The sequence below is a fragment of the Delphinapterus leucas genome, chromosome 2 (assembly GCF_059928025.1).
Source record: "Delphinapterus leucas isolate spDelLeu-1000000601 "Yukka" chromosome 2, BTC_Dleu_Yukka2, whole genome shotgun sequence".
Lineage (NCBI taxonomy): Eukaryota > Metazoa > Chordata > Mammalia > Artiodactyla > Monodontidae > Delphinapterus > Delphinapterus leucas.
In genome coordinates this window covers 166,227,626-166,248,518 of record NC_143130.1, presented here as the reverse complement: position 1 = coordinate 166,248,518, position 20,893 = coordinate 166,227,626, and the positions used below count along the sequence as shown (strand labels likewise).

Here is a 20,893-nt window from a genome sequence, read left to right as displayed (position 1 = left end):
TGGTTGGTATCTTACTACACCAAACACAAACCCATGGGTATATAATGTATTCATTTTTGCTACAGATTTACATTAACTAGAAGTGAAGCTGAGAAGGGTTTAAATTGGGTACAGAAAGTTAACATTTGCACGTTTTTACCTTTGGCTGAAAGGATTTTATTATAGTGAACAGCCATGTGATTCTTGACCAGTTGGAGGGTACTTAGTCTGAGAGAGGAGGAGTCAGTGCAAAAAGCTAAAAATTAAAACATATTTAATCATTATATATTTAAAATATAAAAGTCATCATGAGATAAACAAGTTACTGATTATTAAGCTCCTTTTTATAAAATGTTCTGAAGTTTAACCATGGAGATACTGACATTATATCTGTGATGTTGAATATGTCCTAGCTGTCACCTTGCACTGATAACGAGCTATTCACTACTTTGGGTTCAAACCTTTCTAGGAATAAGTTTTACAAGCCTGAGAGTTTTGGGAAAAGACTGAGAAATATAATCTACCATTACATTTACAAAACTATTTCTTATCGACAGCTCTCAATCTCATAACTAAAAATGTTTAGCTGCTTGCCTGATGATAAAATAATGTTACCATTGTTAACACTTGAATACATGGAGTCTGGGAAATCAAACAAATCCCAAACTCTAGGCAAAGATTCTATTCTGAGATGCAAACTTCTAATTTTATATCTGAAAACAAGACCTACAAATCTGTTTACTGCATTCTTTTTGAAGTATTAGGACTATCTTAAGACAAGTATAATTACAAAGAAATTGGATGACATTAAACTTCTTGACCTCCTCTAAACTGTTAAAAGAAATCTTAGAATTAAGCATGTATATATGAGTATAAATGTATAAAATGTAAATGTAGACATAACTTCTTTAAATATTAAGAAGTTTTTGAGAAGTAATACATGCATGTGGTTAAAAATTATAGCTAAAATGGCATAGAGACATTGAAAAATAAGTGAATTTCCTGCCCTGACCCCTAGTCTCCTCTCCCAGAAGTATACTCTGCTACTTTTTTAATGTATCCTTCCAAGGAAATTCTATGCATAATAAAAGTATATACAATAATGATAATCTTGACACTAATACTACAACTACTACTAAAAACATTTATTGAATAGGTACCATGCATATATTGCTCTAAGCTCTTTACCTGTAAAAACTCATTTAGTCATTATTATCACCATTTAATAGACGTGCAAACTGAGGCAGAGAGATGTGAGTAAGGTCTTCAAGGTCACACAGCTGATAAAGGATGCAGTTTAGATGTGAACCAAGGCAACCTCATACTTACAATCACTATTCCTATACCAGCTCTGCACATATATTCTTTAAAAAAAAGTTAGTATAAGACGTATTGTTCTTCATCCTGCTTTTCTATATATGTATCTTTTAAAACTAGTTCAAACTTTTTATTTAAAAATTGATTTTCAAAGTTTATGATTCTGGCTCTATGTGTATATATGCTTTATTACAAAGAAATAAATGAGGTAACGGAAAATGATTCTTCTTTCACATTTGGAGGATCAGTATAAAGGATTTTTCATGTAAATAAGGAAAGAAAGACTTTCAATTAGTATTTTGCCTAAAAACCCAGGCTTAAACATTTTAAGCTATAATTATAAAAATACTTTAAATGTACATTAAAATTTACTTTAAAGGCTTTAAAATGTGAAAACATCTACAGAATACAGATTCCACTTTCATAGGATCTAGAAGTCCAATTGGATAAAGAGGCCCAGTTGGATAAGTGTTTGCTCCTGATACAAAATGCATTTTTCAAGGGCTCTTTTCCTCTGCACAGCTTTTCCTTTTCAGTGCTGTGTCTTTAATAATCTGCTAATCACCATTTTAACAAGGAAGGCATGCCTTCAGCCAGGGTAGTTGGCCAGCAAAGAGAAGAGCTGGGCTGGAGCTGCAGCAGGGAGCACAAGGTAGCAAGGTCCACATCCAGGGCATGATGGGCTCCTAAATTCTCTAACCTCAAGAATTCCTATAATATGTAATTATAATTGATAATATGCAGTTCAAATATTGATTAAATGAAGTATTTTTTCATCATGTTATATAATTTACAAATAAAGGAAACACACTTGGTCAATCTTTTAACAATCTTTTACCATTTTAAATACCTCACTTACCATTACTTTTGGTGCTCAAGTGTCCTTTAAATAGGCAGGGTGGACCATATCTGGGAAGGACAGAGGTTGCTCTGACTTTTAACAAAAAAACATGAATTAGGATAAATGAAACACAACCTTCACAAAGACACTACTGAACACATAAAAAATAATAAACTTATCTTTACCAAAATTGTTTAAAATTTTATTCAATCATATTACTAACCAGCAATGATATATCACACAAAAATTCGGCGGCCATAGATAAAAGGCTTTCTCTTTTAAGAAAATAAGTAATTTTCGAAACAGTTGTGCCTTGAGGCTTAAGTTTCACTGGATAAAATGATAAACACATTAATTATGTTATTTGATATATACTGACTTTATTCAGTAAATCACTGACCTACTGGTTTTTAAATGATTTTGAGACAGAACACAACTAGATTTTCAGTTGATACATATGATTAACTATTTCAGTTAATCATAGGCTGGTCTGTCCTTAAAAATGACTTTAAGTAATCCTCTCACAAAGTAATTTGGTAAATTATAAATTATACAGTATAATATTATTATATATAAGTATATAAAAATGTCAGAATCAGAACTTAATGATTAAAGATGTCTTAAGGTTCATCTAGTCCAACCCACTTACCCTCTTGGTTGGATTCTATCTAAACATCTTATATTCATAAATTTATTCATTCATCATTCATTCATTTATTTATTCATGGCTGTGTTGAGTCTTCATTGCTGCCCATGGGCTTTCTCTAGTTGCGGCGAGTGGGGGCTACTCTTTGTTGCAGTGCGTGGGCTTCTCACTGCAGTGGCTTCTCTTGTTGCGGAGCACGGACTCTAGGCACCCGGGCTTCAGTAGTTGTGGCATGTGGGCTCAGCAGTTGTGGCTCGTGGGCTCTAGAGCGCAGGCTAAGTAGTTGAAGCCCACGGGGTTAGCTGCTCTGCAGCATGTGGGATCTTCCCCAACCAGGGCTCGAACCCGTGCCCCCTGCAATGGCAGGTGGATTCTTAACCACTGAGCCACCAGGGAAGTCCCTAAACATCTTATATTTAAAAGCACCTCTAGGGATGGAAAACTCACTATGTCCCCTAAAGTCAGTGTCTCATGTTTCAGACCAGATAGGCTGTCAGAAAATTAGATATATACTTTATCACAAAATAACTTCTCTCCCGAAAAAGTGATTGTGTTTTGAGGGGTAACCTCCAAGATAGGAAGGCTGGGTTACAGAGTTTAATGGAATTTAACGTGCAAAATATAGTGTATCCCAAGGCATGTTTTAAGTGGGTAAAATGGCCAGTCTGCTATCAGGTGGACTTTTATAAGCTATAAAGGTGTGGGGAAGACACAAAGTCTGGAAGAAATATGATGTTTGAAAATAGAAAAAGAGTTATCGAGATAGTAGAACTAAAGTCTAGGATCAGAGAACAAAGCCTGCCAGAACAGACTAAAACAAAAAACAATCTGAGATCAGAATACCCAAGAAGCTCCTTCTACATCATAGGCCAGAGAGCCAGAAGGAAAAATATTAACTTATTTAGGACAAGAGAAATCAAGGTGATACCACTTGAGCTGGTAATGAAGACAGTTATGAAATTATCACAGTTTTTGCCCGGAGAGAGAGACTAAACATAAAAAGAGCAAACTAACCAACAAACTCTCAAGCAAACCTTATTTCTCCAGAGGGAAAAAAGTGTTGACTTTTTGCCTGCCCAGAATCCAATGCCCCTTTATCTGGAAATAGGACCTCAACCTGCTTGGGGAACCACTCCTCCCCTCTCTTAGCCCAGCTGGTTCAAGTGGAGCCCACTGCTCAGAGGTGGGCATATCACCCCAAACTGGCCAGCAATGATGACTGAATCAGGAATGACTGTGACCCAAGTCCAGCCAATGAGACATAATCATGGGATTTTTACTGGAGCTCTTAGGAAATTCCTAGAACATAAATAAGTGTGGCACTACTGGTGGCCATCTTGCACAACACAATGGGAACCTGACTGAGAACGAAGCCTACACAGAGGGAAGTGTAACCAAGACCAAATGAGATCCCTGGCAACATCGTCTGAGTATCGGGATCTAACCATGTTTGAAGCTCTACCCTCCCTAGCCTATTCGTACATGAACTCAAAAAGTCCTATTTTAGCTTAAGCCATCTTGAGTTGGGCTTCTTCACCTGTAGTCAAATGCTAACTTACTGAATACCACTAATTGTGCCTGGCACTGTTCTAAGCACTTTGTAGAAACAAATTCACTTAATCCTTACAACAATCCTATGAGGGCTACTATCATTATCCCCACTTTATAGATGAAGCACAAAGAGGTAAGCATGTAATTTCCCCAAGATTACACAACTACTATGTGACAGATTTCGGGTCTGAACCTAGGCAGTCTGGCTTCTGAGTCAACCATTACACTATCTTGATCAATATAAATTGCTTAGGGCTCAAACCATGCTCCAAGCGACTGTATCAAGTGAAACAGGCTAAGAAGTATGTAGTTTATTCCCTGTATGCAGTTTATTCCCTCCAAATTCCTTTCTAATGTATGTATGTTTCCCTTCAGTTCACAGAAAAAGAAAAAGCAGGTATATCTAGAGAAGTTAGAAAGCACAATGTCAGAGAGAATACATGACAAAAGATAAATTATAACGTTAGATGTCTTAATATTTTGTGCTCTTGAAAGCATCAAAGGTAACCTCTTAATGAAATCAAAGAAATTTAGAAAGTGCAATACTTTCAGTTAAAATTAAGTATTTTAGCTCTGGCTAAAATTACTTATGGTTTCCTATTAATAATTATGGTATAGGAGAACTGACTACCCTAGATCTCTGTTGAATATTACATTTTGTTTAAAAACTCAAAATAAAAAACAACGTTTGATACTATATATTATATAATGTCCTAAAAATGAAGCTAATTAAATTGGGTAAGTTATAAAAATAGAAACCTTTTTACATTTTGACATGAGTCTGACTTCAAAAATAATTTAATTAATAAATACTGACACTAAGTCTATTATATTCTAAATTTTACATATATCCTTTCCCATGCTCCCACTTCTACCATGGGATAGTTAAGTAAAACAATGGCTCTCGGGTTTCACATTCATCACACCTGGATTCAAAGCCTGTTGTGCCACTTAACTGTGACCTTGGCAAATTACTTATGATCTTTTAGTTTCTTCACTGTAAAATGCGAATACCTATGTACAAGATGTTCTGTGGACTGAAAAACATTAACTTGGCAATAGTTTCTGGTACACAGCAAGAGTAATGTTAGCCTATGTGGTAAAACTTCTGAAAACCATTAACAGCACTTTTGTTTGCTTTTCCTGGAACTTAGGTGGCAAGGTGTCAGAGTATACCGTTTGGTGATCAATGAATAGTTATCGCCTACATTTAGAACAGCACTTATTTTGATCAGTGATTACATAATAGAGGTGCACTTGTATTCAAAGCAAGACTTGTTGCAAGGAACCATCCAGCAGCTTGGTTTAAAGGTACAGTTTAAAATAGATAAGAACACTGAATTGGGAGAAGAGGTCTGAAGACTGCCTTATCTGCCTCGTTCAGAAAGTGCGAAGATGCAGATTTAGACTGGGCTGACTCCTAGAAATTTAAAGTTATATGGCTCAAATTGTTCCACAGTGATGTACATTTTAACCCAGAGTATTCAGTCAAGGGCAGGTATACATAGTGACCATGGATTAGTCCTTTGCTCCTAAAACTGTAGCCAGCAATGCTGCATCATTTGGAAGCTTATTAGAAATGTAAAATCTCAGCCGCCCCCCCCCCCGCATCAGACTTACTGAATCATAACCAGCATTTTAACAAGATTCCTAGGTGATTCCTATTCGCACTAAAGTTAGAGAATCCCTGGGTTACTCAATGGTGGTTTTTTTTCGGGGGGGCGGGGACGGGGTTACAGTATGAAGGATTTTGTATTTACTGAGTACTTACAATGTGCCAGGAGCTTTGTATGTATTATCCGCATTTAATCCTCAAGATTAAATGGGTGTTTTTACCCATTTAATGTAAAAAAAAAATCCATGGGTGTTTTTACCACCACCCATGGCTCGAGATGAGGAAACTGAGGCTCACCCCTCGGGAGTGCAGCGGGGCTTAATTTTGGGCCCAGGGAGGTCTGACTCCAAAGACCACATTTGGTTCCTCTGCCTCCGACCCCGAATTCAGGGGACAGGGCCTCCTGGAGTCAGGGCAAGAAATTCTGAGCAATAAGTGGATCTGTGAATCCCGCAAGCAGGGCTTCATCCCGGGCGAGAGGCCTGGGCAGCTCGGGGCAACACTCGGGTCAACACCGGCGACTAAGCAGGGGTCGGGGAGCGCCCAGCGCGCGGCCTCGACCCGCGCGGCCCGTTACCCGAGGGTCGGAGAGCGGGTCGACGCGAGATGGCGGTCGCCCGCGACAGCTGTCCTTTACCTCTCCGGCTGCCATCCATGCTTAGATCCTCTTGCAGCCGCCGTGGGGACACGCTGGGTCCCCTTTGGTCCTTCCCGGGGCCGGGCCAGCCCCCGCAGATGACGTTTCACGAGAAAGAAGCCGCGGGCGGCGGCAGGAGCTGAAGACTGACGCAAAGCAGGTTGCTAAGTGCAGGCTCCAAGGCGCCGGGATTGTGACGTCACGGCGCAGGGACGTGCGCTCCCGCGGCCCCGCAGCCCCGCCCCCCGCCGCAGAGGACGCTAGGGTGGACGGACTGGGCGGGGAAAGAGCCCCAAGAGCCAGTCTGTTGCTCTGGATCTCTGCCAGTAGTCCACAGAGCGGCCGCCAGTCAGGAGTCGAGCCACCAGCACCTGGCAGGCCTCATCCCTTCGGGAAGAGAGGGGAGAGATGGTAGTCTCATCCGGCATCCATGTCCCTTGGGTCCCAGAAGGAAGTGAAACGCAGTTGTTGGTTGAGGTCAGGGTAACATTTAACCAGCTCCAAATAATTAAATTTCCAAGCAGTACGTGAACATTTGGATTAGTGAAAATCCTGGGGATGAAAAACATCTACATATTTATATCTTAATTCTTAACCCCAGTAATCAGTTTGCATTTCCTTTCTGCTTACTGAGCTTCCTCCATCCTCTTCCACCAACCCCCTCTGCCTTTTTTATCTTAAGGCGCCAATGTGTTTTCCTTTATGATGGAAGAGAGTTGCAACATGAACAAGGCATTGATTTATCCGTAACTTTGAACAATTTGTTTAATTTTGAAGCAGTTACTTTTGAATCCTTGGAAATAAGAACAGAATGGGGTGTGGAGCATAGTAATGTGTCGCTTCTCAGCAGCAGCTCTACTGACATTTTGGGCTGGATTCATAATTCTTTGTTGGGGGGTGGCTGTCCTGTGCACTGTAGGATGTTTAGCAGCATCCCTGGCCTCTATGCACTGCATGCCAGTAGCAACCCACCCACTCCACCCCTGGTTGTGACAAAAAATGTCTCCAGCTGTTGCCAAAGTTCCCCTGAGAGGCAAAACCGCACACAGACACACACACACACACACACACACACACACACACACACACGCCCCCAACCTCTGCTGTAATGGAAAAAGTACTGGCTTTGGAGTCAGATATGTGGAACTTAATCGTGAGTTTTTTGCCACAGTTCCTAAATTTCTTGAATTAGTTTCCAAACCTCTCCAAGCCTCAAGCCCCTCTTTTCTAAGATGTAAGAGATGCTACTAACTTTGTAGTTGTAAGGAATAACACATACAGTGCCTGGCAAAATGAGATGTTCAGAAAATAAAAGTTTTCTCTCTTCTAAGACTTTGTCTCGGAAGAACTTGGTATCAGGAAATTCAGGCATAAGGGAGTAAGTCAGGAACACTATGAAAAGGAAAGGGGAATAAGCCAGAAATTCATCTGAACTCCTGATTCTCTAAGACTCTAGGGAAAGGAGAAAATTGGATTCAAAATCTGAGAAATATGGAAGTGTGTGTGATGGTTCTGTGGCCCCCAACAGCAGAAGTCATTTAGAAGGGTGCAGGGGTAGAGAGTCAGGTGTTACCGAGAGAACAAAAACACTCTTGCCTACCTACTCATTAATGCTTGAAATCCCTGAAACCTTTTATTCCACTACTAGCATTTGGAAAATATCTTGCATATAATAGGCCTCCAGTAAGCATTTGTTAGATTGAATTAGAACCAAAACATAAAGGGCAAACGCCTCTGGGAGAAGCAACACAGTGACTTGACTCACACAAAGGTGATGCCAGCTTCTCTTGTGAAAGTAGATTTTGGGTATCAAAAGTAAATTTGAGTTTCAGATAGGAAAGGGCCTCCACGATTAAGCGAAGACAGCAAAGTGGGAGAGGGTTCTGAAGACTATATTGCTTGCTATCCAACTTCAGCTGAAACCATCCTCATTTCATTATTTTTCTTTTAAGTATTTTATTCCAATTCTTTCAAGAAGTGGACAATAGGGTCTTTTTCTCTCCAATTTTAGCAGAGAGCATATTATCATAAGTGCATTTTAATTTGTCCTTGGCTTTCACTCTATGTGTATAAAGAAGAGAGAGAAGATCCTTTCTGGTTGCCGTTCCCAGGAGATAACCCATGATCATAGGCAGATGCATGCAGCTGATATGGGTTTATTGTAGATTTAGCTTCCAGAAACACGCTTCCACTGGGGAATCACCACCAGTTGCAATAGTCTTGGAGAATAGACATTCCTGAAGACCTTTTGTTGAGTATTTAAACATGAATTTCTCATTGTTAAGAAATCATTCCAATGGTACATTTTTGTTATTGATATCTGGAGGCTTGTATCTGTATTTTAGAAGGAAAACAATTTTCTCCCTTAATGCATTGCTATGTTTACTTTTATTATTGAGTTTCTTCTCTTTGTCTTAGCTTGTCAGCTCAAAACTAAGACTTGTGCTCAGTTGCAATAACTATTCATAGCCTATTTTTCTATTTATCTCTTTAATTCCCTTTATTAGGCAGGTGGCTTTTATTCTTCTACTCTTATTTAATGGTTTAATCAAACTTATTTTCTAAAGCATTAAACATGAGGTTTATTTTAAGTATGAGTCCACTGTGTGTTATACTGACAGTAGATACAGGGCCAGAATAAGTTTGTAAATATTCATACATGTGTAAAAAAGACTGCAACTTACACATACTTTCTTTACTTGATTGAAAGACTTCTTATGGTACATAAAATGCTTTCTGTAGTTGATCTCAGCTTTGTTCACACTGAAGTGAGTTGTATCCAGGTTTTCTAAGCTCAAGACTGCTCAGCTGCTGCTGCCGCCACCGTTGGTTTGTTTTCTTTCAGGATCAAGGTGGATACTTTCATATAAAATCTTGTTTTTAATTCCTTCTCTGGCAAGTCTTTCCTGGATTCTTAGCTTTGCATAATTATACCTACAATTGAACCAGCATCCTAAAGTTACCAAGATAAAACCTCCTACTTCCAACATCACGTGATCTTCTAATTCTACTGGTTAACAAAAAATGTCCAAAGTCAGCCTCAACAGATCCTAATGAGCCGTATAATATCGAATCCCGTGCATAGGGAATGTTTTCAACATCTAAAATTCATAGGAGCTTAAACGGCTTCCCCTTCCTGGGCTCCCCGGGCTCCAGCACAGCCGCCATGGGGACGGTCGGCGCCTTTGCCCCAATCAAGCCTATTTTTAATTAGATGAGTTTGAAGCCCTTTGGAAATGGGGATATAAATAAAATAAGCTATGTATTATTACATACCATAATATATAGCCTAATACATATACTATATTGTTCATTTATTCTATTTTATTATATATTATTTTAAGACATATTGTATTATTACATTTACATTTAATCTATATCTTTATAGAGTACCATTACTTGCATAATTCAGAGGATTCCTGGAATTTATATTTGTCTGCTTGGCCATGCTCAGTATCATCAATGAAAACTATCCAGTAAATGCAGTGAAAGCACCAAGAGGTAAAGGCCAAGATAATCTTTTCCCATTCAATGGCTAATTATGAACATATTTTCATCTTTAAAGTCCCTGAAGGACAAAAATGAAGGACTTTTTTTAGGGAATATTTTTTAAGGTGTACCTATCAGAGCAGAGAAAAGAAATGAAATTAAATGATCAATGTGCCCTATATGTTGGCCCCAGTCTCAAAACAAAATCCCTTAGGTTTTGGTGGAAACCTTGGAAATTTGAGCTATTGACTATTTCTCAGTCATTCTCCAATCAAAATACTGTAGCTATTCATTCATCTAATAAGTAAATGAGGAAATGGAACTTCAGAGCTTGGCAGTATTAGCATGTTATGAAGTAATGGATTAATTTGCTGTTTGTCACTAGAGGGGGCTTTAGGAAAGTTTTAAGCTGCATCTCTATGAGGAAGACAGTCAAGCCATAGGAGGCAACATTAACTTACAAATCTTACTCAAGGAGTGTAAGGAGTGAAAAGCATTTTGAAACGTGACTTCAAGGTAGAGCTTCTCCAATAATTGTTAGTGACATATATACCGAGTTCTTTCTTGAGCACAGGAAGAAATTACTGTATTATCTGAAGGCCCTTCATGAATAAAAAAATCTTCATCATTGTCAACCTATAACTTGAGTTTTCTTAATTCTATTGTTAAAGCTGGAGAGAACAGTAATGACCATAATCTCTATAAAGCAACATGTGCTTAACAGATAGAAAAAAAGGACAGATAGACAAAAAAAGAGTGATAATAGGATAAACTGATCCCAAATGACCATTTTGAGTTCTCGTAAGAAAAAGAACTCTGATATATGAACACAAATATCATCTTGTCCATAGAAATTTATCAGAGCTGTAACACCACAGAGTTCACTGCACTTTTACGCTCCATTCCACACTTTATTTTCATTTTTCCTATATTTTAAAAGAGCAGAAAATTGTGACTCTGGAGGTAGCTTAGCTGGCTTCTTGTTTCTTGAAAAGAATCACTCATATCGTGACCCTTTGGAAAGGCTGCCAGAACTGCAGATGTTAAGCCGGCTAGTAACTGTAATAGTCCTCCACAGCTCCAATTTCTCCCCAGCGGTGTTTCTCAAATCTTTCTGTCCAATTAAGAGAAGTCTCTGTGAACAGAACTTAAACATTCTATGGTTACCAAGCAACCTGTCCCTATAGCTTAAGAAGAGCATTGTATCTACTTTTCCACTGCCAATCAGTTGCCCACAATATATCTGGGTGGAGGCTCAGACTGAAGTTTTGATAATCTCCACCTAATGCATTCTCTGTTTACAAGTGGCTTCACCGCTAAAAAGACAGCAAAGCAAAATACATAACCGAGCTGTTAGTTTATACTGATATTATTTCTTTCAGTTAAAAAAATAGAGTTTGGAGTTTTAACGATTAGTGGATTTCTGGGAAGTTGCAATAAAGCTCCTATAGGTGCATCTATGAATAGCAAATAGCCACATAAAATCAGTTAAAAAAAAAACTGAGTTTGTAAGCCACCAATGAAAACCGTCCTTTTATAATGCCCTACCGAGTTTTCCTAAGGGATTCAATCTCTACTCCAGACAAAATGAAGGACAGAAATGAAGGACATTCAGGAATATTTAAGTTTAGATTGCATTCATTATTTCTTTATAATTTTGAGCAAATAAGCTTAGACAATGGAGATGGGGATGGGTTACTGACCGCGTCAGACATGCTCAATCTCTGACTTGCTTGGCTGAAATGTAAGGTTTCTCTTACCTTCTTTGAGTCCTTCCATTTCCTGGTCTGCAAACAACAGCTCAGTGTTCATTGTGTTTCGTTTTTTAAAACAAAAATAGAAATTCTCCAGCATTATGAAAATATGTAATGAAAACAGCTTCTTGTTATATAACATTGTGTCCACTGAAGTTTATACCCATAGGCAACTTTACATTAAAGAAAAACATTATGAGTCAAGAAATGAATACAGGAGACCTTTCCCACAGTGAAGCCACAGTCTAGAAACTTTGGTCATGGGCTGGGCACAGAAAGATTTCCTCTGTTGTAAAGATTTCTTTTACAACATGCAGAGTGGATCCTTATGTAAGATAACTGGACATATAAGGTAGAATAAGTGATGCACTAAGCCTTATTAATTTACTTTCTAAACAAGGCTGGCAGTAAACAAATACTTTTCCTTGTATGTCAGAGAATGGGGGGGCTGGAAGGATGCCAGTAATCACCAAGCCAAAAGCTTCATCTTGCACAAAAGACTGCTAGAGCCCAGAGCATGTAATTAGCCCATGCAACTCAGCTTTCTGACTCTGGATTTAGTGCTCATTGCACTAAATCAAGAAACAGGCAGATAACCAGACAATTATCTCAGTGACATTTCATTATGTATGTTTGCTCTTTTATGCGTCTACTACCTAAAACAATGGAAAATTTCTTTTATTGTGCAATCATGAACGCATAAATGGAAAAGGTAAATGAGAATTTGCTTAAGTCCTTTGTCTTAGGCAAACCTGTACTTAAGCTGTCTGAGAGACATGCAAATAGGTATATTTTAAAGTCATACATTTTTCTAAAAGACCAGCATATATGAGTCTTCCAAAATGAAAGTGAGCTCAGTTGAGCCCAGTTTTCTCCTACCCTGGAGATGTTTACTTTACCATAATCCGGAGATAATCTGTCATTCACATGGAGTTTGGGATCATTTTTCATTGGAGAATTAACCCCTCAGAAGGGGTAGCTTTTCTTTTGCAAGGATGGCGGAAAAGAATAACATTCATGACTCTTCCTGTAAACTAAAAACTGCCATACATTATTTCAACTAATATTAATGAGCACCTACTATGTGCAAGGCCTGTGCTCTTCAGCTCACATTTCCCCTCTTAGAGCCTACAGGACACAACCTTACCTTCTCCAGGTCACTTGCAACCCCTTCAGTGATCCTCTGGGTTTTACCTGCTTTGAGCAGAATCACTGAAAGCTAGACATCTACAGGGCTATTATAAAGTGTCAGGTAACATAGAATAGCCATTAAATGTGTGTTGGAATCTACTTACTTTTGAGTCCTGGGTCTGCTGTTTCTTGGTTCTGCAACTTTGACCAAGGGCTGCATGTCTTCATCTGCAAAATAACAATAATATTGTCTATTTCATGTGATTGTTGTGAGAATGACACAAGATAATATAATAGCCTTCCACAGTGCCTGGGTGCCATAATTTAGGTTCCCCCAGAAGCAGACCCTGAGGCATATATTCAAGTACAGGTAGTTTATTTAGGAGGTCATCCAGTAAACACCAGTAGGGGGGTACATAAGTGACACGAGAAGGAAAGGAAGCCATAAAGAGATGCTATCAAGCAAGTGGATGGAGGAACTCTGTGAAACAGTACAGAACACCTCAGAGTTATCCTCCCTGAAGGTCGGGGAGCTGGGGTATTTATCTATCACCTATTGTCAGTCTTTGTCTAAGGGCTACTGGCCATGGGTGGTTAATTCCCCATGGGCGGGTAAGGTAGGTTTCAGTATTCAGAGAAAGCTCTAGGCAAAAATGTGCAGGCGCTGACTGTTGAAGTAAGGATGGACGTGCAAGGAAGTGGCAAGAGCTGAGGACTGACAGTAGCCATTCAACACACATTTACTCTTTTTGTTTTTAAATGTTGTTATTATTGACTTATTACATTCTTTTCAAATTGAATATGCATGGCACAAAGAAGGCATTTGTTATGAACACCTGTTATTTGTGTCTGCCTAGCATCCTTTCCCTTTTCTTCCGATGGGAAATGCATCCCTTGTCCTTTGGGTAATACTGTCTTGATCCCCTCTCCTTTCCAGGCCCCTCTCTTCTCCTGCCCTTCTGTTATCACAGGAAGGGGGAATGTGACCCTGGCCTGGCTGGAATATATCCAGCCAGCTAGCTTCAGAGATTGATTCAAAGGTGGGTGTGGAACCCTAGTCAGCATCCCATCTGATCAGTGCCCTCGCTAGGACTTAGCTGCTAGAGCTGTTGGTACTGATTCTTTCTGCTGGGTCTGCTCAGCTGGGAAGAGTTCTGGGCTGCTGACAGCTATGTTGCTTCATTTGGAAAGCATATGTGTAACAGATAAAGAGATAGAGAAGTGTGGTATGCGGGGCGGGGGGAGAGAGAGAGAGAGAGAGACTGTGAAGACATCATTTGAACCCCCAAATACAGCTCTGGTTGAAGTATTGAATATTTGAACTGGTCTTCAAGTTATATGAGCCAATAAATTCTTTGCTGTCACTTGCAATGAGTGAGTCCTAGCAGAGCATTTAATACGTATTCGTAGCATTTGGTGCTCTAAAATGCTAAGACTTATCTTTTAATACGTCATATTAAGTGTAAATTCCCAAGTAATTGTGAAAGCTGCTTAGCAAGATGTTGGAGACAGGTGTGTACTGACAGTATCTTTATATTCCAGAATATTCTTCCCCTCATTTGAGATTTTAGCATTTCATGTCTCAGTCACATCATTAACTAACTTTTTTTTTTCGGTACGCGGGCCTGTCACTGTTGCGGCCTCTCCCGTTGCGGAGCACAGGCTCTGGACGCGCAGGCTCAGCGGCCATGGCTCACGGGCCCAGCCGCTCCGCGGCATGTGGGATCTTCCCGGAACGGGGCACAAACCCGTGTCTCCTGCATCGGCAGGCGGACTCTCAACCACTGCGCCACCAGGGAAGCCCATTAACTAACTTAAAAAAAAAATTTATTTATTTATTATTATTTTTAAATTTTTGGCTGTGTTGGGTCTTTGTTACTGTGCGTGGGCTTTCTCTAGTTGCAGTGAGCTGGGGCTACTCTTCGTTGCAGTGCGCAGGCTTCTCATTGTCGTGGTTTCTCGTTGCAGAGCACAGGCTCTAGGTGTGCAGGCTTCAGTAGTTGTAGCACGTGGGTTCAGTAGTTGTGGCTCGCGGGCTGTAGAGCACAGGCTCAGTAGTAGTGGCACAGGGGCTTAATTGCTCTGTGGCATGTGGGATCTTCCCGGGCCAGGGCTCGAATCTGTGTCCCTTGCATTGGCAGGCAGATTCTTAACCACTGCACCACCAGGGAAGCCCCATTAACCAACTTTGAATTGCCTCAGGAGAAAGTTATTTCACTCCTGAGCACATCAAGAAGAAAGTCTCAGTTTGAGACTAGTGTGGTTTTAGCTCCTCTCACCTTTGCTAATCTCTCTTTCTAACAAGTACTGAAGCTCTAGCTCAGGGCATAGCATTTGAGGGAATCATTTTTTGCCTTTGTTGTGCTTATGACAATTACTACCATCCTTCCAATTATAATTGAGGTATTAGTTTTCTTTAAAAATGTTTAACTTAAAAAGTGAGTAAATTCAAAGGAAAACTATAAAGTAAATAATAGTATGATGGTGTAACAATATGGAAAAGTCGTGGGTGGCATTTAAAAGACTGAAGTTTGGGAATTTGAGGGAAGCATTGGCTTATTATAAGGTATCCCTGCTTCCATAGGGAAAAGAGAAAGGCTAGATAAACAAGGATCCATTCAGATTTGCATAGGCTAATTCTCTGATGTGATTTTGATTAAAGGACACAATTGGCTTATTGGGGAGTTTCAACTCATTTGGGGGTAAAAACATAGAAGAATTTTATTTTTTCCAGTCACTGTTTTCACCTGTGCTCTAATGAAGTTCCTTCCCCACTGGGTCACAAAGGCTCTTAAAGACACTTTGGCCTGATTCTTTAGCTTTTTGTCATTTTTGGTAATTAAAAGCACGTTCAGTTTTTAAGACTCAGTTCTGCTTTTTAAATAAATTGTAACCTTTTGTCAGATCTAAGGCTCTTCTCTTCCCCTTTCCCAGAACTGGCTAGGCTGGGGGCTCCAGGGGCTGGTACTGGAGGTGCACTTGCAATGAGTGAGTCCTAACAGAGCATTTAATACATATTTGTAGCATTTTGTGCTCAAAATGTTATCAGCTTTTATACACCCCTTCTCCCTACCTCCTTGTCCTGGTTCCTTTGATACTGAGGTGGAGAGGCAAAAGGAATATCTTTATTTCTCTCTTCTTGCATGGCTGTCTCTGTTCTTCTAGCTCTTCATCTAAGAGCTCAATGTGAAGGAGTAGTGGCTCCAACATGCCTTTTAATTTTTTTGGCCACACCGTGCAGCTTATGGGATTTTAGTTCCCCAACCAGGGACTGAACCCGGGCCCTTGGTAGTAAAAGCACACATCCTAACCTAACATGTTGATGACATGTTGATGACATCCTAACTGGACCTCCAGGGAATTACCTCCAATATGCCCTTCTGAGGGCATTTTAGTCCCAAGCAACTTCCTCAGATGCTGATAATATGCTGCAATACTTGACTCCAAATGAATCCCATCTGGCTGCATCCTTCCCCACTGATTCAGTGCACCTCCCTGTTTGGCCCCTGCTGTAGCAATCCCCAGCCAGACTATAGACTCCAGTTGCATGGACTTGCAGGTGAGTGTGGGATCCTTTTCTGTATTTGGGGGGAAGTAGAACTATGGGAGAAGTGCATGCTCCTGTCTGTCTGACTACCCTCCATCCTGCTTTGTCTCCTTAATTCATTCCCTTTTGCCTGGATCACAGGGGCAGGTGAGCAGATTCACTGGCTAACAGACATTTAACCAGAGAGTGGAATCAGAATACCCCTTTCCTTTCTTTTCTTTTTTTTTAAACATCTTTATTGGAATATAATTGCTTCACAATGGTGTGTTAATTTCTGCTTTATAACAAAGTGAATCAGCTATACATGTACATATATCCCCGTATTTCCTCCCTCTTGCTTCTCCCTCCCACCCTCCCTATCCCTCCCCTCTAGTTGGTCACAAAACGCGGAGCTGATCTCCCTGTGCTATGCGGCTGCTTCCCACTAGCTATCTATTTTACATTTGGTAGTGTATATATGTCAATGATACTCTCTCACTTCGTCCCAGCTCACCCTACCCCCTCCCCGTGTCCTCAAGTCCATTCTGTACGCCTGCATCTTTACAGAATACCCTTTCTGTAGGCACTTATGAATTCACCAATGAATGATTCTCTTGGGATCTGCCTTCCTTGGTTTCCAGTAGTGGGAGCGGGGGGTGGGGTGGGGTGGGAGCAGCTTTTCCTTTCCTGACGACAAAGAAGAGAGACAGGGAATGGCTTCTCCTTATAAGACATGCCCTCCACCAAAAGGTGACTTCTTTTTTCTCCAATCAGCCTCACATTTTCTTGTTGGTGGATGTAGTATGCTGAATGATGGCCACTCAAAGATATCAGGTCCTAATCCCTGGATCCTATAAATGTTATTTTATAAGGAAAAAGGGTCTTTGCAGAAACGAGATGAGGAGATTCACTTGGATTATCTGGGTCAGGGGTCCCCAACCCCTTGGCCTCGGACAGTTAATGTTAACGGACCACACGGCAGGAGGTGAGCAGGGAGCAAGTGAGCTAAGCTTCACCTGCCGCCCCCCATTGCTCACATTATGGCCTAAACCATCGCCCGCCCCCCCCAACCCCGTTCGTGGAAAAATTCTCTTCCACAAAACCGGTCTCTGGTGCCAAAAACGTTGGGGACCGCTGATCCAGGTGGTCCCTAAATACAATCACAAGTATCCTTATAGGAGGAAGGCAGAGGGAGATCACTCAGACAGTAAAAGAGAAGATGATGTAAAGATAGAAGCAGAGATTGGAGGGATGCAGTCACAAGCCAAGGAATGCCAGCAGCCACCAGAGGCCAGAAGAGGCAAGGAATGGATTCTCCCCTAGAACCTCCAGAGGTAGTGAGAGTCTGCTTTTGGCCCAGTAATACTGATTTCAGACTTCTAGCCTCCAGAGCTGTGAGAGAATAAACTTTCGTTGTTTTAAACTACCCAGATTGTGGAAATTTGTTATAGCAGCCCTAGGAAATTAATATAGTGGGATAGGACACTTTTTGCTGAAATGATGCCTCTTACTGACTGTCATCAAGAAAGGCATTTCTCAGAAATAACAATGTGGGGACCTGTAACTTTTTGTTCTGATTTTGGGTCTTTTGTTCTGGGTATAGGGAGCCCAGGAAAGAAATTCCACTAAGCACTTAACACCATCCTGTTCCAAAAAGGAACATCACCGTTAACTCCCAGCATGGTCATTTAAATTTTTTTTTTTTTTTTTTTTTTGCTTTTCCAGGCAGTTGAGAATGTTGGTTTCCATTTATATATGACAAACAAGATTCTCTCACAAATTTTAGCAGAAACAACTATTTGATCCCAAATAGGTGATTTTCCCTTATGTAATAATAGGACTGCCAAGTTTTAGCTGGGCCACGTGGAATTAAACTACAATTCTCATCCTCCTTTGTAAGTAGGAGGATGACAAAAATTTGGTTAGTGTGTAAAGTAGAAGAGATGCATGCAACACTAGGGCTGTGTCCTTAAAGCAGAGAATTTGCCTTTCTTTTTCCCTTTGCTCTTCCCAGTGGCTGGAATGTGGATGTGATGGCAGGACCTGGAGCAGCCATTTCAGACCATGAAGTGGCCCTGGGAATGAAGGCAATGCTCAGCATAGAAACAAGCTAGGAGCATGAGTCCCTGACACAGTGACGTTTCATACCAATCCTGGAGTCAGACTTTCATAACAGAAAAAACTAAACTTTGGCGTTTTCTGTTACTCACTGTTATATGTAATCCTAGCCAAACATAATTAGAATTTTGTAGACTTCAAACTACACTATGGAAATGGATTCTCCTAGAAAGTAACTTTTTTGACCGCTTGGAATAGTCAATCAATTCGAAATGTCTACCTGGATTAGACCGAAATTATAACAGTATTTTTACTGTTATATATACGGGTATTTTCATTATTTCTAATATGAGCAATTTGATAACTGACTTGAAATAAACAAAACCCACATTCAAATTTTATATAAAGGTTGCCTTTTCCACACTGTATTCTCTGTTCTTGGTGTCATCCAGAATAATTATTTTAACATCTCTAAAGCTTTGGCTTATGATAGCATGGAAACATTATAGAATGAAGACATGAGATGGGAATCCTTGAATTACATGGTGTTAACTAGTTGTGTAAATTTGAACAAGACACCTCTCTGAGCCTCAGTTTCCTGACCTTTAAAATAAAATAGTTAAAATACAATAAGTTTTGCTTCCAGTCCTTATTCCATGAAAAAAAAAGGGTATTTTTTAAGAGTATCATTTTCCTAGTGTTCTGACAAAGACCAAATCTCTAAAACTTTGGAGTTATTTTAGGACCCATGCTATCAAGCTGCTTATGGAAGATGGGAGATTTATTGTTAGTGATTTCACTGATATTTTGTTCTTAGAAAATTATTCATGGTCTTAAATCATGTTTAAACATCCAGATTGTTGACACTACCATTTTATAAAAATGGAAGAGTTTCAGAGTGAGGAAGTAAATTATTCTGCTGGGTATCTTCTTGACTGATTGGAGTGAGGCATCTTGTGTTAAACCTATAAGAAACTGATTTCTTTAACCCTCTTTTGTTAGATATGTTTTTACATATTCAGGGTCCTCTAGTGGTTACAGTCTAAATCAGAAATCACAAAAGCCTGTAGTGAGTAGGCAGTTGACATAAACGTGTGAGGACAATAGGTGCTTGGACACTGGTACTGCTGCCAGGTGTAACCACTGCCTGGGTACTTTGCATTTTCAACAACAGACATAATCAAACACATTCCCTGGCTGCACATCACACATAAGCACCAACTGGTGACCCATGATCTTCAGGCATTGGTGGCCAAACCTGGCTGCTTATTAACAATCTCCTGGAGAGCTTTTGAAAAATACTGATGCCTGGGCCTCCCCCATAGCAATTCTGATTTAATTCAATTTGGGTTGGGCTTGGGCACTGATATATATATATATATATATATATATATATACATATATATATATATATATATACATATATATATATACAGCATCTCCTCTGCCAATACTCATGTGCTTAGGTTTGAAAAGCACTGGGGATATACTGCTATAAATTGCTTACACTACAAATAAAGTGGTATAATACATTTGCAGGGAGACTCTCATTAATTAAACATGTATATTGTAAACCTAGGGTAACGACTAAACATTTTTGGGGGGGCTGCATATGGCTTTTTTCCCTGCCAGTTTTATTGAGGTATAATTGACATACAGCGCTGTATAAGTTTGTGTACAGCATAATGATTTGACTTACATCATGAAATAATTATCACAATAAGTTAGTGAATGTCTATCATCTCATATAGACACAAAATTTAAGAAATAGAGAAAAAATACTTTTCTTGTGATGAGAACTCAGAATTTACTTGTTTAACAACTTTCATATGCAACATACAGCAGTGTTAATTATATTAATCATGTTGTACATCACATCCCTAGTACTTATTTATCTTATTCCTGGAAGTTTTTACCTTCATCCAATTTTCTCTCCCCCGACCCCCTGCTTCTGGTAACCACAAATCTGACCTCTTTTTCTATGAACTTTTTTGTACATTTAAGAAACGGATATAAATAATGTCTATAGAGGTGAACAAATGGAATCCTAAAAAATACTCAATGAACCTGATAGTGGGCAGAAAAAAAAGGGGAAAAAAACCTAAGAAATCATGGACAAATAGAAAACAGTTAGTAAGAAGGTAAATTTTAATGTATTTTTCATGTGAATGGTCTAAACATTAATTAAAGGACAGAGATTGTCAGATTAGATAAAAAATAAGACCCAGCTTATTCTTCTTTGCGGCTCTCAAGAAGCTGATTCTGAAACTTATATGGAAAAGTAAAGGAGTTGAAATAGCCAAAATAATTCTGTCACATAAAAGCAAGGTTGGAAGACACATACTACCT

At 39.6% G+C, this 20,893-nt stretch overlaps 1 protein-coding gene and 1 pseudogene across 9 annotated transcripts in view; both read right to left on the bottom strand.

Annotated features, from left to right (window-relative positions):
- Nucleotides 1–6,826, bottom strand: part of SPATA7 (spermatogenesis associated 7) — a 38,230-nt gene extending 31,404 nt beyond the window's left edge. For 4 of the 9 annotated variants that reach the window (XM_089908079.1, XM_089908077.1, XM_089908080.1 and 1 more), the window contains exons 1-2: nt 2,156–6,580; nt 140–235 (exon numbers count right to left, since the gene is read on the bottom strand). Coding sequence is in view for 3 of the 9 variants with exons in the window: in XM_089908075.1 (XP_089764201.1) it covers nt 140–235; nt 2,156–2,230; nt 6,587–6,605 (190 nt within the window). In the remaining 6 variants the exon portion in view is untranslated. The other 5 variants (XM_089908075.1, XM_022576355.2, XM_022576357.2 and 2 more) reach the window with 5 other exon arrangements.
- Nucleotides 6,827–8,595: 1,769 nt separating this feature from the next.
- Nucleotides 8,596–9,754, bottom strand: LOC111175942 (cytochrome c oxidase assembly protein COX20, mitochondrial pseudogene; annotated as a pseudogene).
- Between the last annotated feature and the right edge of the window lie 11,139 nt (nt 9,755–20,893).